General features: G+C 38.0%; 1 protein-coding gene and 1 long non-coding RNA gene across 4 annotated transcripts in view; one reads left to right on the top strand and one right to left on the bottom strand.

The window, feature by feature from the left end:
• COL9A1 (collagen type IX alpha 1 chain) overlaps positions 1 to 17,341 on the bottom strand; it is an 88,303-nt gene that overhangs the window by 12,923 nt on the left and 58,039 nt on the right. The window contains exons 29-36 of one of the 2 annotated variants that reach the window (XM_058734370.1): positions 12,655 to 12,708; positions 11,958 to 12,029; positions 11,419 to 11,454; positions 10,447 to 10,491; positions 9,081 to 9,113; positions 4,972 to 5,118; positions 4,694 to 4,748; positions 2,910 to 3,098 (exon numbers count right to left, since the gene is read on the bottom strand). In XM_058734370.1, the coding sequence (XP_058590353.1) occupies positions 2,910 to 3,098; positions 4,694 to 4,748; positions 4,972 to 5,118; positions 9,081 to 9,113; positions 10,447 to 10,491; positions 11,419 to 11,454; positions 11,958 to 12,029; positions 12,655 to 12,708 (631 nt within the window). Of the gene's footprint in view, positions 1 to 2,909; positions 3,099 to 4,693; positions 4,749 to 4,971; positions 5,119 to 9,080; positions 9,114 to 10,446; positions 10,492 to 11,418; positions 11,455 to 11,957; positions 12,030 to 12,654; positions 12,709 to 17,341 lie in introns of those variants that run through there. The other variant, XM_058734371.1, reaches the window with a different exon arrangement.
• LOC131514415 (uncharacterized) overlaps positions 1 to 17,341 on the top strand; it is a 31,032-nt gene that overhangs the window by 8,671 nt on the left and 5,020 nt on the right. The window contains exon 3 of one of the 2 annotated variants that reach the window (XR_009263064.1): positions 8,048 to 8,160. This is a non-coding gene — a long non-coding RNA (uncharacterized LOC131514415). Of the gene's footprint in view, positions 1 to 8,047; positions 8,309 to 17,341 lie in introns of those variants that run through there. The other variant, XR_009263063.1, reaches the window with a different exon arrangement.

Raw genomic sequence — 17,341 nt, forward strand, 5'->3', positions numbered from 1 at the left:
TTAAAAGTAGTATTGACGACATGGAAGATTAATTAATACTAAGCAAAGTGAACATAACGCCAATTAGAAGTCTCCATGTTTCTGCTTGAGTATGTATAAAATGTACATGCAGAAGGGGCCTTGGTCTTAACATGTTAGTGTAGTATCGCATAAAACATGCCAATGAAAACCCAAAAAATATGAACATGATTTAAGATTTGAGTATGATTTCAGGCATATTTCTACCAGCTCCCACTGAAAATGTTTCACTGTGTTTTGCAGAGTACTTTTTTAGGGAAAAATGCTTTTATTAAAGGCTTAGCCTGAACTGCTAAAAGCTTTAGTAAAATTTATTTGTTCATTATTTATGTAGTAATATCCTTGGAAAAAGACTCGCAAAGTAATATGGCAGAGCAAGACTCACTGTCCCTTCTTTATTAGTCATGGAAAGAAGGCAGCAGGTGACACTGAAATACATCTCTTCTCTAATTAGCTGAACATTTAAATTTCAAATGGCGAAGTATTTGTTCTCAGGGAAAAACTGATCTGTAACCTTTGGCCAGTGGAACACTATGTGTTTTTAATTAAATATTAGTGTTATACTGGATGTAATAGGACAAGAAAGGTCAAGTCCAGTTACCTGGAATCATACATTTCCAAATTCATGATAGCACTGCTGGATAAAATCTGAGGATAGTACTCCTTTCTTCCCATACCCCAAATTTCAAGACAACTGACAGAAGATGCTGCTTTAAAGGAACCCAGTGACAATAGAGGGATGGAAGGAGGGTGGGGAGAGAAAGTCCTTTAGAAAAAAAAAAGACTGTATCACTTCTAGAGTATAAACTATGTTGTAAATACTGAAGAAAAATTAGGGGGAAGTCCTTTATATGATCAAACTACGCTTAATGAATAAACTTAGTGCTAGAGACATTTTCCAGGTTCCAAATATAGAACTATATTTTTCTTCCCTTCAAAATAAAGTTTATCTGCTAGAGCCAACTCAGCCCAACCCAGCCATAATTCAGTGCTGCTAAGACCTTCCCAGAGAGCTTCCTGAACATTTCACCTTTGTTTCCTGTGGCTCCCAGCCCTCGCTGTACATTAAAATCACATGGGGAATATTTTTAAATCCTGCGGCTCAAACCTATTAAATCAGAATCTCTGAGAATGGGACCCAGCTGTGGGCAGTTTTTAAAGCTCCCCAGGTAATTCCGCTGTGCACCCCAGGCTGAGAAACACAACTTCAGGCAGACTCTACTAGCGTAGTAAGTAAACAGACATTCTTATTTCTTAGAAAATAAGATGGAACCTGAGGGGAGTTCTCTTACTAATTCAAAATTAAGTTCTACCCCACATACACAGACTTCCTTTTGGCCAAAGAGAATAGGACTGTGATTTCTACAGCCCCTACAAGGTGTTTCCAGTAGGAAAATGGGTGACTGCACTACACCAGTGCATGTAGCAGCACAGAAATGAATCATCTGGAGGCTTGTTAGAATGCAGACTGCTGGACCCCACCTCCAGAGTCTCTGATTGGATCAGTGGGGTTGGGGTGGGCTAGAGAGCTTGTATTGCAAAGGGGGTCCCTGGTGGTGCCGATGCTTCAGGGAGCACTCTTGCAGAACCGCTGCTCTAAAGGAAACTTACAGGAAAGGCTGAGGAGTCATCTGTGGGCTCTGGTGCAGCTGAACCAACTAAGTCAACAATCCACCGGAGGCAGCAGAGTTCCTTGGAAATTATTAACAGAGTGAATGTGGCCTACCCACAGAGTACCCACTCATGAGTTCCTCAACCAATAGCTAAAAGCAGCACAAAGATGAATGACTATGTGATTCTTTCAAAGAAAATATTCAGTTCTCTTTAAGAAGAGCTCCGAGCTCTCTCCATATTTCATTTTGTCCAGCCCCTTGAAAGCTTGGAAATTGTGCCAGCCTTACAAGAGGTTCCAATTAGGGCTCATTTTTTCACATACAGCAGTGCACATGCCAAAAAAAAAAAAATCAAATATAATTAACAAAATTGTTCCAGCTGAAAGTGTAGTTAGCCAAATGCATCAGCAATGCATTTATAGATCCAAAAAGGCAGCTTGCTTGCCCTCTGACCATTCACACCATAATATTTATCCCTAATTGGAACACCACCGTTGAAAGAAAAACAAGTCTGTCTCTGATTTCTGATGCCATGCCTTTCTGAAGCTTCCGAGAGAACCGTCGGTCACTCACCATAAGACAGAAATTCCTGATTTTATTCAGCTCTCTCTGTAAATTATCCAGGGCACACACCCACCCAAGCTGACATACTTACTCACCTCAACCAGCAAACACCATCTGAGGCAACCAGTCCTTCTGCAGGTCCTGCTGAATACCTAACACACTCTCACAATCCTATATTTCTGCAAAATACTGATTTTAAAGGCTTAACTTGCTTTTAAATAAAAGGGGAAGAAACAAACTTGTTCACCTTCCCTTAAATGTTAAAGAAGGGGAAAAAGTTAGATTATACCTCAGAGCTGGAAAAAATCCATCACAACTAAATATCCAGTGTGACTTTTTAAAAGAAGAGGGAGGCAGCTTCAGTTCATGATGTAATTTGTCTTATGTCCAAACAAATTTCGTTAGTTTAAGTAACAGATACAAACATTCTAAGGCTGGTTGCCATCTCAGAAGAACTCTACAAGGATTTTAGAGTCTCAAAATAAAAATTAAAAAAGCTGGTTGATCCTTTACAAGATCCTGTAAAATTTATTTTGGACTATGACTGAAGTACTAAAAGTCAAGGGACCTTAATTCTAGTTTTTGGTCTACCGTTGTCATACAGCAAGGTCAAAAGGATGTCATATAATAGTTTTCTGATCTTGGAAAGATGTGTGAATACGTCTGAAAAAGGACAGTGTATGTTCTTTTGTTCCACCTGGGCAAATGACTTACCTTTAGGCCCCCTCAAACCAAGAGCACCAGGGGGGCCTTTAATGCCTGGGAGGCCACGAAGTCCCATCTGGCCTGGGAAACCATTCTCTCCAGGAGGTCCTGGGGGACCAGGGGGTCCAGGCCTCCCAGGGAGGCCAGAGGCTCCTGAGTCCGGTCGCTTGAGACTAGCAGCCATCTCAGCAAGATGCTCTGAAAGATAATAAACAAAACAGCCCATAGAAGTCAGAAGCATGAAAGTGACTCAAATGATAAAAGGGGTATTTCAAGTGTCTTTTTTTCTAAATGTGTCCCCAGAGCTTCAAAATTGGTGGCGAGAAGTGAATAAAGTTGGATCATTTTTGCATGGACTTTCTGCCAAGAGGCTTCACTGGTGCTGTTTTATTCAGCTCTCCCTGGATATATTTGGTCCTGCTGTTTTGAGACAGGGGAGGGGGGCGGGGTTAGAAAAAAAAAAAAAACAGCAAGTCTTTCTGATGGGTATTGTGCTAGAAGGAAGAGTATGTCACCTGAGTCCTGGCTGGTTATCTGAAAAGCCAGGATGGGAAGAAAATGAATTTCTTAACATAGGTAGAAGTGGATATCCAGAAGCTTTTGAAAAGCCAAGGACATTGTCCAGAATTAGCATTGAGACGGTAGTTGAGACCTAGCCCCACAGTTTTAGTTTGAAGATATTGAGTAACCTAAAATATCCTGAGCATTCACAACTTCTTATAGATTCCCCTCTCAAAAGTTTTTTCATGCTTAGAATAGACAACAGACATTAAAAATAGCTTGCTTCCTGGGAATGTTCATAGTCTGTCTTAAAAATTAATAACTGTGTGGGCTTTTTCAGGAACCATTAAATAGATTAAGAATCATCCACTAAAATGATGAAGAATAAGAAATCTTTCCTATGAAAAGACTCTATGGGAAATATTCCAGTATAATGTTTTTTTTTAAGGTGTGAAGGAGATTATGATTTGGAAACAAATTCCTAACCAACATTTTAAAATTGTTTAAATGTGAACATTCTAGTTTGCCTTATGTAAAACTTAACATAAAATTATAATTTTCTTGAGATATAACATATAAAATTGAAATATTCTTTTAAGATTAAGTGTCTGCAATGAAGAGACTTATATTGGATTTCAAATATAGAGTGACAATTTCATTCTGGGAAAGCTCTACAAGTCTACCAGACAAATTAGGCTATCTCATGAGCATACAAAAGAAGAGTATCACGACAGAATTGGTTCCAACCAGAATAAGTTAATTATTTGTTAGAAGGCCTCCGTGTTATAGGATCTCCCAAGTTTCTTTGTCCCCAGTTTCCTTTGCTATGTGACTTTAGAACTAGACCATTTCTGAAAGAGCTATGACAGACAACTGCTGTAGCCAGAGATGAATTTAGACAAAGGTTAGCAAAGTAAAAATATATCACCATTTTAATAAAATACTAGTTATTAATTTTCTACCTATGTTATACATGAGTAGAGATAATGTCCTTATGCTTCTTATGGGCATGAAGACTGTCAATTATTTCACATATAAGCTACACAAAGAGCCAAGGTCAGTGCCATATACACTAAGTAGTAGGATGTTAAGGAGGGGGAAGGATACCTGAGAATTTGTGTTCCAAAGGGGGAAAAAAGTGTGTGTGTGTGTGTGTGTGTGTGTGTAACCTTTTTTTTTTTTTCAGGCTATAAGGTTTTGTGTGGCAACAAACTGGATAAAACAGTATTAACATTATTCAAGATCTCCCACCTTTAAAGCAAACAAAAGTCAAGACATTATGATTTATTTACCTTGCATGACTCTCATGCAAACCTGCTTTATGTGCTGATCTGTTGGTGCTCTTCCCTGGGACAGAAAAAAAAGACGGTTTGTAAACAGAACCATAAAGAAGACATTGTTAAATGGTAACCTGACAGACTCGGCAAGTGACCAGGTGGCTGGATTTACAAGAGAACCCACCCACACTGCTGAGGAGCTCGAGTCTGGGCCAACCTGGCTCCCCACCCCACTTCTGGTGCTGTGAGACTAAGTCTCCAACAGGAAACCCTGGGGACTGTCCGCCACTCACTGGAGGGCCCTGGATGCCAGGCAGGCCGGTGGCACCCTGCTCTCCCTGCACGCCTCGCGGTCCAGGCGGTCCTCGCGGTCCTTCCACTCCGGGAAGCCCCCGACTGCCTTCAGGCCCCCTCAAGCCAGGCTCCCCAGGGTTACCCACCTAAAACACAATGGCACGTTAAAAAACCAGGGCTATCCACAAGTAATGTTCTGCTTCGTGTTAATACAAGACTTACATGAAATTTGGGGTTTGCTTACATTTTATCTCCCAAGAGGTATTTGCTCAGAGGTTACAAATATGCTGCTCTGAGAATTCCAGTCTCTGAGAATTCCAGTCTCTAAGAATTCCAGTCAAGTAAAGCTTTTCAAAATCTTTCTTTTTGGTAGAGTTACTATTTCAAAATACTCATTGAAATAATATATTTAAAACCACATTTTTTTATACTTTAAGCCACTTCCTAAGAACAAGTTAGTTTTTAACAAGACTTATTCATTTTTTGGTCACAAAAAGGCCACTGACTTCCTACAAGACAGGTTACTTTGTATGTCACCAATACAGAAAGCATAAAATAAAGATACTTCCAAGAACGTAAGTTATTTAGCTTTATAACATTCTGGAGAATTTAAAGAAGCCAAATGTATCCAGGAATTCTAAAATACTAACATTAACTAAATACATTTAAAATGCTGCACCTAACACTAATACATTTAAAATGCTGGAACAAAACAAAAAAAAAAAAAAAAGAGTCCATAATTTATTGAAGTATTGAGGAAGTTAAAAATCTAAATACTAAAGAAGTTGAAAAATAAACTATTTCCTTAGCACAAAAGCATATAACAGTTTTTTTTCTGAAAGCAGACCACTAAAAGCATTTTTTAAAGTTCCCATCTACAATAACTGCTTTAAAAGAGGCTAAATTAATTCACTTTCTGTTAAGTTCCCTGTGGTAGAGTTTATGGCATACTAGTTAGTTACAATGTGCCATTGTTTACAGAATAAGAATGAGAAGATAAAAGGACAGGAGGCATTAAGGAATGCTAGTGCTCACTATAAAGTTCATAAAACAACTTAACCCTGCTTCCTTTTCATATGCGACATTCACCTAGAAAGAGCCAACTTTTTTAAACCTTCAAACATTGTAAGGAAGGGAGAAGGTGGTGAGGCAGGGCTTTCACTAGACACATCTGAATACAGCTCAGCAAGTGTGCCTTTTCCAATCTTTCTTTATGAAAAAATGATACTCATCTAAGTCAACCTGTCAGAATTGCTTCTATGATGAAATTATGGCTTAAAGACTTCCTGAAAGACAGTGTCAGCAGAGAGAACTAAGGATGTGCTCTGGAGGGTTGGGAATTGTCAAATGACTACAATGCAAAACTTTAACAGCTTCTAAAACTACCCAGAGGAGAAGCCAAAGTGAGTCTGGAAGTGCACTAAAGAACTGGCAGGGAACAAAGGAAACCAACTCAAAGTCCATCATCTTGTTGACAATGTCCGAAATACTTCTGGAACAAGAGACAGGACGTTTTGATGAAGAGATCAAGGGCCAACATGGCTAAGGCATCACAAGGGTCCTGGGTCTTTGGAAAGAATCCTTCAATTGAATAGTGGTATGCCAAAGTAGAAACTGGTGTACAGACTTCACCTACTTATCAGGTTGTCTATGCTGACATCACTGAGGAAGGTGAAGTGTGTCTGCTCATAATTATTTCCCCATTCTGGGACAACACACTTCAGCTGCATCAGTATTACATGGGTGGTGTCAGACAAGAGGGGTAGGAAGGGAGGTGATAAATCAAGAGTTAACTCCCAAATTTAAATGAGACTCATTTTGATCACTGCATTGTTCACTCACTTTTTCCTTTTATAACCAGAATTCTTACCATTGAACATTACTGATTATTTCTAGAGAGGGAAGTAGGATTTCTTTTTTTTTATTAACTTGTTTTATTTTTTATTTTTTAAAATTTATATCCAAATTAGTTAGCATATAGTGAAACAATGATTTTGGGAGTAGATTCCTTAATGCCCCTTACCCATTTAGCCCATCCCCCTTCCCACAACCCCTCCAGTAACCCTCAGTTTGTTCTCCATATTTATGAGTCTCTTCTGTTTTGTCCCCCTCCATGTTTTTATGTTATTTTTGTTTCCCTTCCCTTATGTTCATCTGTTTTGTCTCTTAAAGTCCTCATATGAGTGAAGTCATATGATTTTTGTCTTTCTCTGACTAATTTCACTTAGCATAATACCCTCCAGTTCCATCCACATAGTTGCAAATGGCAAGATTTCATTCTTTTTGATTGCAGAGTAATACTCCATTATATATAAAAGCTTTTACCACATCTTCTTTATCCATTCATCCATCAATGGACATTTGGGCTGTTTCCATACTTTGGCTATTGTTGATGGTGCTGCTATAAACACGGGGGTGCATGTGTCCCTTCGAAACAGCACACCTGTATCCCGTGGATAAATGCCTAGTAGTGCAATTGCTGGGTCGTAGGGTAGTTCTATTTTTAGTTTTTTGAGAAACCTCCATACTGTTTTCCAGAGTGGCTGCACCAGCTTGCATTCCCATGAAGTAGGATTTCTATTACGAAGTCCTACCAAGGTTTACTCTATGTTTTTGTCAAGCGTAAGATATTTCTGTCAAAGATTCTTAGGCATAAAGATGTTACTTGAAGCTTGAGACTATCAATGGTGTTTAGAGGCAGTATGTAAACAGGTGACCTAATACTTTTTAATTCACGTGTATGTAAAGAGCCCAGAGCTGGCACTGTAACCAAGTCTGGGAGGGAGGGTCCTCTGGGGGAAAGTCTGGCTCAGGATGGGGCTAACTACTTAGGCAGGAGGTAGGTGTTCTAAGGAAAGAGGAAGAGTGTTTCAGGCTAGGAGAACAGCACAAGGCATTACACAGCATGCCAAGCAAAAAGCACTGCAAACAGATGAACTTCCAGAGAGGTAGAGGTGAGGTTGGCAAGGCAGAGTTGTATATTTTGCTCAATGTCTGATTTTATTCTACCAAATGTTATTCCTGAAGGGTTTATGCAGAGGAGGGATTAATACTGGGGTTTATATTTTTATCTAGATGACACTGGCTGCTATGAGGATAATGTGTTGTACGGGACAGAGAACAGTGGAGATTCCAGAAATAGGAGGGACAGAAAGATAAACCAGAAGCTGGTGGTGGTGGCATTTGAGGTTAGAGTCTGAGCTTCATCTTTTCTCCTTATACTCTTTTAAAAATTTCTTTGTATTAGATGTGCATTCCTTTCAAACTAGCAAATCACCCCAGGTTTGCTGGTTTCTGTAACTGGTTCTACTAGTCTTGTTGTAATAATTGGTTCTATTATTGGTTCTATAATTCTGAATACATATAATCTCTAAGGACATCAGTTTAGTTTCTGTAAAATGATGAATGAGATGATCATTTTCTAGCTTTAATAATTGTCTGTTATATTTTCTTATGCATTATGACTTTGTTACTTCCCCAACTAGAACACACAGGAGATTGATAAAATTACTGAAATATTTGCAATGGTAAGACTGCCAATGAAATTTATTTATACTCTTATCACCACAAAGGACAAGTCAGTCCTTTTAAAATGACCCATTTGGGGCACCTGGGTGGCTCAGTCGGTTGAACGTCCGATTTCGGCTCAGGTCACGATCTCGTGGTTCACGGGTTGGAGACCCACATCGGGCTCTGTGCTGACAGCTCAGAGCCTGGAGCCTGCTTCAGATTCTGTGTCTCCCTCTCTCTCTGCCCCTCCACTGCTCATGCTCTGTCTCTCCTCTCTCTCTCTTTCAAAAGTAAATAAACATGAAAAAAATGACCCATTTGTGAAAGAAATTACCATGTATTCTCATTGAGCCACTTATGAAAAAAACTTCCTTCAGAGTAGTTAGTTCAAAAGGTAGATCCATTTACATTGTTGTGAGGTATTTTTTTTTCCTTTGGATGAATCCATTACTCGAATAAATTTAGACATTAATTTCCTTGAAGGTAAGTCCTTTAAGAATTGAATTTTATAGAGTGATTTCATAAAGCAGAGTATTGCATTTTCTGTAGTTTTATTGATATTTTTATTTTTTATACCATTATTGTTCATTGTACTTACAGATCCCTTTGGCCCAGGTAATCCTATATCTCCCTAAATCAATAAAAAAATTATATTAGAACAATGCATTCACATTTGATAGTCTACTAAAAACATTTCAAAGCTTATTGTGCTGCTGAAATCTACAGAAAACTATGAACAGATGGACCCTGGCACTGCAGAAAAACATTAGATTCAAAATTTGGATTCTAGTACCAGTTCCACTACTTAACTGTGTGACCCTCTGTGAGCTTTATAACCTCCTAGCCTTTGGCTAACCTGTTAAATAACAGGGTTGAATCAGAACTTTACAAGGCCCCAACTAGACCTAAAATGCTAGGTGTGAGAATTAAAACGTGTAAGTCAAAAGACATCAAACTAGCATGCTATTTCAAAACACAGTAGACATTTAAACCTGATGACTTCATTTTTGAAATTCTAACAGTGTTTTAAAACTTATCCCCAAAAGTCTATCAAACCAAATATGAATGGTTTTATGCTTAAAATATAAAACTTAGAAATCTCCCACCCCTAATTCTAGATGTGAATTCAGCTCAAGTTTTAGCACATCAGTTCATCTCCACTACAAAACAGAATGACTTAAAACATCCTCTTAGCCCATAAAATGAAAAATTTTAACAGAAAATAAAATTAAAATAATCCTTTTTCAAATTTACTTAATAGAGAGCTTTGCCTAATTTAGATGCTACATTTATATTAGCTCTAAATCCTGATAATCTGAATAAAACATTACTAGAATTTTTTCCTGCACTAAGTGCTCTCTGGAACTATTTTATGAGAAATCTGTTACCCCTCCAAAGGACCAAACGTAAGTTTTCACATTAGGTCATGTTAGATTGTGTCAAAACCATAGAGAGGAGCCAGCAGATCTAGCAGTTCTTGCAATAAAGATAATTTTTTCTCATCCTTAACTGCCTTCCTGGAGATTTAGCAGCAGCATCCTCTGGAGATGGAGGTCACTTCTTTGGAAGGTTTTAGACTACAGAGAATACCTACAGTCACACTTGTGAGCCACAGCTTTGTAACCCTAATAAAATTAATTTTGTTTCCATGATAGGCACTATTCACAGACTTTCTATAGTCCTATAAGAATCACTTGGAATGTCTAGGTGTAAAGCCACAAGAAAATTCACCACCTATAAGAGAATACTTTATTCTCCAAAGGCTTAAGGCCAGGTCTATCAGTTTTGGGGTTTCCCCTGTGCTTTACTTGATCTTGGCTGCAGTCTTGGGAAGTCATTAGTTTATGTAAGAAACATTGTAGCCACTGTAGAAGTCAGCAAGTGACAGTAGCAAAGAAAAAATATGTTTCTAATACAATTAGAAATCAGTACAGCTCATCATTAACCAGAACAAAATGTCTTACAAGTTCACCCCTTTCTCCTGCTTCTCCTTCTTCACCAGAGGAGCCCTAAAAATTAAGATTAAAAGTCACATTTTTGAATTCTCAGTCCCTTGCCTCAGTTTTAACCAGTCAACATGGATAAGCATTCCTAAGTGCCCACAGTGCCCCCTGGACCATGCAGAAATACAAAATGCTCCCAATGGCTTCTCAATCTGTCAGTGGCTAGTCTAAATCAGAAGAGAGCCTAGAGAAAAGATAGAAGGTGAGGTTGAGTTTCTTCTAAACTTAAGGATTAATTATTGTATCCAGCAGTTTTAAAATTAGGTACTCCTTGGGGCACCTGGGTGGCTCAGTCGGTAAGTGTCTGACTCTTGGTTTCAGCTCAGGTCTTGTCTTGATCTCATGATTTCATGAGTTCAAGCCCCACATCAGGCTCTGTGCTGACAGCATGGAGCCTGCCTGGGATTCTCTCTCCCTATCTCTCTACCCTCCCCCACAAACTGTCTCTATCTCTCTCAATATAAATAAACTTTAAAAAATAAATAAGTAAATAAAATTAGGTATTCCTTGAAAAAAAAAGGCTTTCACTGTAGAAAAAGGAACCCAGAAAAAGGATTAATTATAATTCATGTTCATAATTTATTTGTTAAAGTCTTGATACAGAAGAACTCAAAATATGATGATGTGGCTATAGAAGGCTCTATCAGTTACAAGTAAACCAATCCTGTGAATCAGAGCCAGGGACACTCTTTTCATAGGAAGGACAATGTGTGGTCTTGGAGGCAGAGCCATCATCAGCTCCAGCTTATTGAAGTAGTAGATAAGGTTACAGACAAAACTAAATTCTAGCTTTCACACACTATGAAGCACATTGAGCAAAACTGCTAGCCTCCATCTTTTTATTCACACCATAAACCAGCCAGTGCCCCCTGCTGGTGAGGTACATTAATATGCATTACTCACTGCATCTCATATTCTTCTGATTGGACCCACCTGTTCACCCTTTGGACCAGGTTCACCAACTGCTCCCTGTATTGAATAAAATATAATACTTTTTCAATATTTTGAGATAATTCAACTACATAATTTCAAATGAACCAACTTCCCATATCAGGCTGGCAGACAAGGACACATATGAATGATGTGACAGACGAGGTCTTGCTCCTCTCCTCACAACCTAACAACAGTCAGGTGAGACCTGGAGAAACTGACAGTTGTCCAAAAGCTGAAAACTTGGGGTGTCCTCTGTTCATGCCCACATAAACCTGACTGGTAGGAATGTAAATTTAAAACTAAACAGGAAGTATGATTACAACTGAAATTTTTACTTTTCTCAACTTTCGTTTTTTCTTCTGAGAAATTATTATGTTAGATTTCTTTTGCTTCTTGATCCCAACTCTCAGTAATTTAGGATGCCTCTCTTGATCACTGTCTATGATCATTGCTATAAAAATCTCCACGTGCCAAACACACAGCTTGGTTTCTCATAGTAAAAATCAAAACATAAGGAACTTTTTGGAGGGCTGGCTTACCCTGTCACCTTTCATTCCAGGAAGTCCAGGGGGGCCAGGCAAGCCAGGGAGGCCAGGACTACCCAGAGAACCCTGAAAAACAAACACAGAATCTCCCAAATCAGTGTTACTGCAACACCGCAAGCATGCAAGGCAGACACAACCTCGGGTGTGTTGACTCCTGTCTAAAATAAATGTGCTGTGGTTGGTATAGCTCTGCTCCTCAAATCTGCCTCTCTCCCACAGTCTAAGGAAGAAATAGGCGAGTCCCTCCACCCGCTCTGTCCCACCTCTGAGGTCCTCAGTTCCCAGGTTTGCGCTCCCCCCACTCCAACAGTGGGCTCTTTCAGTGGAGCCCGTGCAATGGTAGTGCTTCTCTGGCTGTGTAAACAAGCCTACTCAGAGAAGTCAAAGGCAGCATTCACACACTTCTCTTCAATTTCAAGAACAACCAGAGGCCAAATGTAGCACTTCGTGTCTCTCCTCGTTTCAAAATGTATGCTACAGTCCACACTGATTCAAACACCCTCTGGGGGTATCCTAGATATAATGTGAAATTCCGCATTTACATTTTCACACATTCACAGCACAGTAGAAATCAAGCAAGGATGATTAAATCACTCTTCGCACATTGTTTTTCTCTCCTTGCTTATTTTTACAAGTTGACCATGTTTTGTATGAAGCGTATAAACTGCTGGAGACTGGAAATATTACTCACCAGTTTACCTGGTGGTCCTGGGGGTCCCACTGGTCCTATTTCACCTCTGCTGCCCTGGAAAAACACAAACATGACTGTCAACTGGACAGTTTGCCAGAACTCAAATGCTTAATTACTATGTCAATAAAATAACATTCTGCTTAGGTTTTTGTTTAAATATAAAAGTCATCAAAGTATTCTCCCTAAGTTCAACGTTGTTACATAAAATGCCCACAGCCTCCCCACTATTCATCCTTCAGTGAATGTGTTAACTGTTCATTGTGATTACAAACCATTAGATAAGAATGATGTCTGATACATCCATGTGAAATGACAATTAGTAATTTTCAGCATCTAAGTCACACTATAACTTATATTATGGCTATTTGTGTATATGTTTTATCCTCTCATTTAGATTATGTGCCCTTGAGGTATAGGTATGTTAATTTTGAATTCCGCAGAATGCCTAAACACAGAGTAAATTTCAGGTCTACGGTACATTTTAATGCAGCGTCTGGTAAAAGATCTTGAACCGCAAAAGAGTGAAAAAAGATAAACAGGACAGGGATGTTTATCTTTAAGTTACTAATGCAACTTCAAAAAGAGATAATAGAAATTTACAAAGTTTCTGACATACAAAATTCTTTGTTCTACACATTCTTGTTCTAAACAGATCTTAAAAGATTAAATAAACTTTGGAAAGTACAATTTATAATGAAAATGCACCAAAAGCAACATTTCATTTTCTGAGCCAACTTCAATTTTTTATTTGAAACTCTAAGCCTTTTGAGAAAAGGAGACATGAATTCTTCAATTTCTTTCCCCAAGAACCTCATAGAGTTTTATGCAGTCTGATAAACGTTTATTTTGAACACATATTCAACTAAACTGAACACAAGGCTATTGGATAAATAATCACATTTCCTGGGCGGTATAAATAAAAATGAAAGTAGTCTTTTGACTTCATTTTACTTTAAAATGACACAAAAACTTCATATTAATTTTTGGTATTTATATATTTTTTAATGTTTATTTATTTTTGAGAGAGAGAGTGTGCAAGCAGGGGAGGGGCAAGGGGTGCGCAGAGGATGACAGCAGAAAGCCACATTCAGGGCTCAAACTCACCAACCGGGAGAACATGACCTGAGCCAAAGTTGGATGCTTAACCAACTGAGCCACCCAGATGCCCCTTTGATATATATAAATGCTTCTGCTAAGATTATCCTGATCTGGCCCATATACTATTCATTTATCTATAATTTGAACTAAGTGTCAAGATCTATCATCATTCTGAATTTCCAGGTTTTTTTAAAGGATTAAGAAATGTTTGCTAAATTATAGATCTCTAGCTTGGAGCTATAATTAAGTGGCAGTTGTTTCAAATGAATTACAGGTGATTTAAATGAAAAGCTCTTAAATACTTTATAAAAAATGTTTATATAAGCAGCTTGTCTAGGATATAAGTTTGTATGGTACATTAGCCCTTAACCCTTGTGAGCAGCTTAGAAGCCTGAGGCAGCGTCCTTCAAGTATGGGCACTGGAAAGATGTAAGAAACCAGCCACTGTGATAGATTCTATCTATATATAAATATAAATATAAATATAAATATAAATATAAATATAAATATAAATATAAATATAAATATAAATATAAATATAAAAGACTGGATTCCATCCCATTAATTTAGCCCAGCACTTGAAAGTTCAAGACAGATTTTCTTCAGTATGTCTGTTCTGCTGGCATTTTCAATAATTTCTGAACTGCATCATGATTAAGATCCTAAATGTCATTGGGCTAACATGACTTTAATTCACAGAATAATTAATAGTCATCAGTGGGAAAACTAATTAATGATATCAGAAGAGGAAAGCAGTTCTTGACACAAACTCAAGTATTCACTTCTAAATAAGTGAACCATTATGCCAAAATAAAGATGATTGATGTACTTTTTTTCTCTTTCACAAACCAAAGGGCTAAGTTAAAATAGAGGATTATATAACTTTTCATTTCTTTCTTGTAGGGATTATTTTTCCAAAGACAAAGATTTTTCTCTGCTGGTATCTTATTTTTTCTGTCTTTCAGGAGCTCTTATTAGTCAATTCGTAAGTGTTTTCCAGCTGCTGGCAGGACCTTGGCAACACGTATGAATGGCTCAGAACCCCAGTGTAGACAGTCTGTTCTGCTGAACTTCTACACCCACGAGCTCAGCACACCCAGAGGACTAGACTAGGACTAGAGGATCAGTAAAATTACAAGCATTTTTCAGCATGTGTTACTCGTTTTTATTTCTCTTCCACCTTTAAATTCTTGGTCATATTATTTTATTTTTTTAAGAGATTAATTTTATTTATTTTATTTTGAGAGAAAGAGAGCATGAACACTTAGCTGACTGAGCCACACAGGTTCTTGGCCATTTGAAACATAGGTATTTCTATAGAAATCATCTCAAGTTTGACAAAGGTGATGTTTATTTTCACACAACAATGACCAAGCAGTTACAAATAGAGTGTTAGGACAAGATTTTCTGATGGCCATTCTTACGATTTCTATGTATTCTAAAAACATTTTCTAAGTTCTAGAATTTCACCTGTGAGTAAGATGAACATGAGTATTCAAGATATAAATAGTAATCTTTAAAAACATAGATTAAACACATGTTGTAGGGAGCAATTAACCATGACCTTGGAACCACAGGTGTGCTAAATAAATGTAAACCTCCTGTTTTTCAAAAGCTGTGGTGATTACCATATTCTCAGATGAGGTCAAGGGAGACTGGTAGGAATATGGCTTTTCTGCTCAGTGGCTAATATTTACAAACCCTGTGACAACAAGAGTTCTGATTTGTAACAAAAAAAAAAATTGTAAGGGACCAGAAAAAAAGGCAGAACCCTACCATTAAAAAAAATGAGGAACATTAAAAGGCTTTATTTTTCTCTTGGATGCTCCGTGCCACCATATATATCTCCAATATGTTCAGACACATCTGCCAACTCCTCCCTATTTAAGAAGCCAATCAATGCTTTAAAAAAGATGCAGACCCTCTACCAGTGATTCCCAACTATGGCTGTGCATTAGAATCCCCCAAAGAGTGTTTTAGAAATATAGTTCCCTTGGGGTGCCTGGGTGGCTTAGTCGGTCGAGTGTCTGACTCTTGATTTCGGCTCAGTTCATGATCTAACAATTCATGGGATTGAGCCCTGCATCAGGCTCTGCACTGATAGCATAGAGCCTGCTTGGGATTCTCTCTCTCCCTCTCTCTGTCTCTCTCTCTCTCTCTCTCTCTCTCCCTCTCTCTCTGCCCCTCCCCCATGCTCACATACACACACGCTCTCTCTGTCTCTTAAACTAAATAAACACTGAAAGAACTATATTTCACCAGACATCTTCCACCACTCCATCTCCCTGCTCCTCCTTCTGCTTCCCTCCTCCTTGCTCCCATATATTCTTATTTTGTAGTTCTGAGGTAAGACCCAGGAATCTGTGTGGATTCATGTCATATTTGTTTGTCTTCACCAGCTTTACGTAAACTTTTGTTAAATGCTCATTATGAAAATTCCATAAACACCAAAATTTTAAATTTGCTAAATATGCCTTGTACCATTAGAATCTGGCAAGCTAACTTCAAATGAAAACCATCCTGCAGAGCCTTGACTAGAGCTGGCAAGGTACTGGAGATGAGGCCACAGGCACTGAGCCCCACTGCCAGGTCCTGACCCTGCTGTGCATCAGCCAACTCCAGGCCCGTAACTTCACCTCTCGGTGCCTCGGTTTCCTTACCTATGAAGTGGGGATAAAAGCGGTACCTATCTCATAGGGTTTTTGAGAGGATTGAATAGATACATAAAGCACTTAGAACAGTGTCTGGCTCATAGTAAGCACTGTAAACATTAGTTACTGTTTTTATCCAAGATTTTACCCAAGGCCTAAAGAAATCAGTCAAAATTATGTTTTTTAATCAAATGTTTAATTAAATTGTTCTTTGTGTTTCAAATCTCCCATTTCTTTGAGTGTAAAAATTGCTCTTGGAAAAAAAAAGTCTGCAATCTTCGTTTCTCTAGTTTCTATCAAGACTATTAACCACCGAGAAGGCGCTTTCTTTATAAATAAATACTGGGAGCTGTTTTGTAAAACTAATTTCAATAAATACAGACAAATTATTCCACTTGGAACTCTCCCTTTTAAAATAGAGCTACGAGACTTTTAAAATATTATGGAAAAATCTATTTCATTATACTGATGTTATCATACTTATTTTGCAAAAAAAAATTCTGGATTTTATTCCATTGTCCTCTAGATTGTGATGGTGGTTGCATTTGCCTGATTACCAAAAATGCTAACTAGATGAAGAATGAACATTATTCTTAGTACTATGCTAATTTTGGAAGCGAGAAATTATAAATCATTATACTTAGTCTGGAGTATATACTTAAGTGCCTCTCTCTGGGAAGAAGGATGCTGATTAACCCAGAAGATCAATTATGATTTCTACAGATGGTTGCTTTTACAAAACCATTTTCATATTAATATTAGAAGATGTTATTAGTCCTAGTGCAATGGTAATTTTTAGGTTTGCCACAAAGATATTTTAAAAATCTATTCAATTTTACAGCATTGTATAGTTTTATTTCTCTCTGGTGTAGGTTTAAATATTCTTGCACACATGGAGGCAGATCAAAATCTATAACCACCACAGCTGCCTCACAAAT

This window comes from Neofelis nebulosa, chromosome 6 (genome assembly GCF_028018385.1).
Source record: "Neofelis nebulosa isolate mNeoNeb1 chromosome 6, mNeoNeb1.pri, whole genome shotgun sequence".
Taxonomy (NCBI): Eukaryota; Metazoa; Chordata; class Mammalia; order Carnivora; family Felidae; genus Neofelis; species Neofelis nebulosa.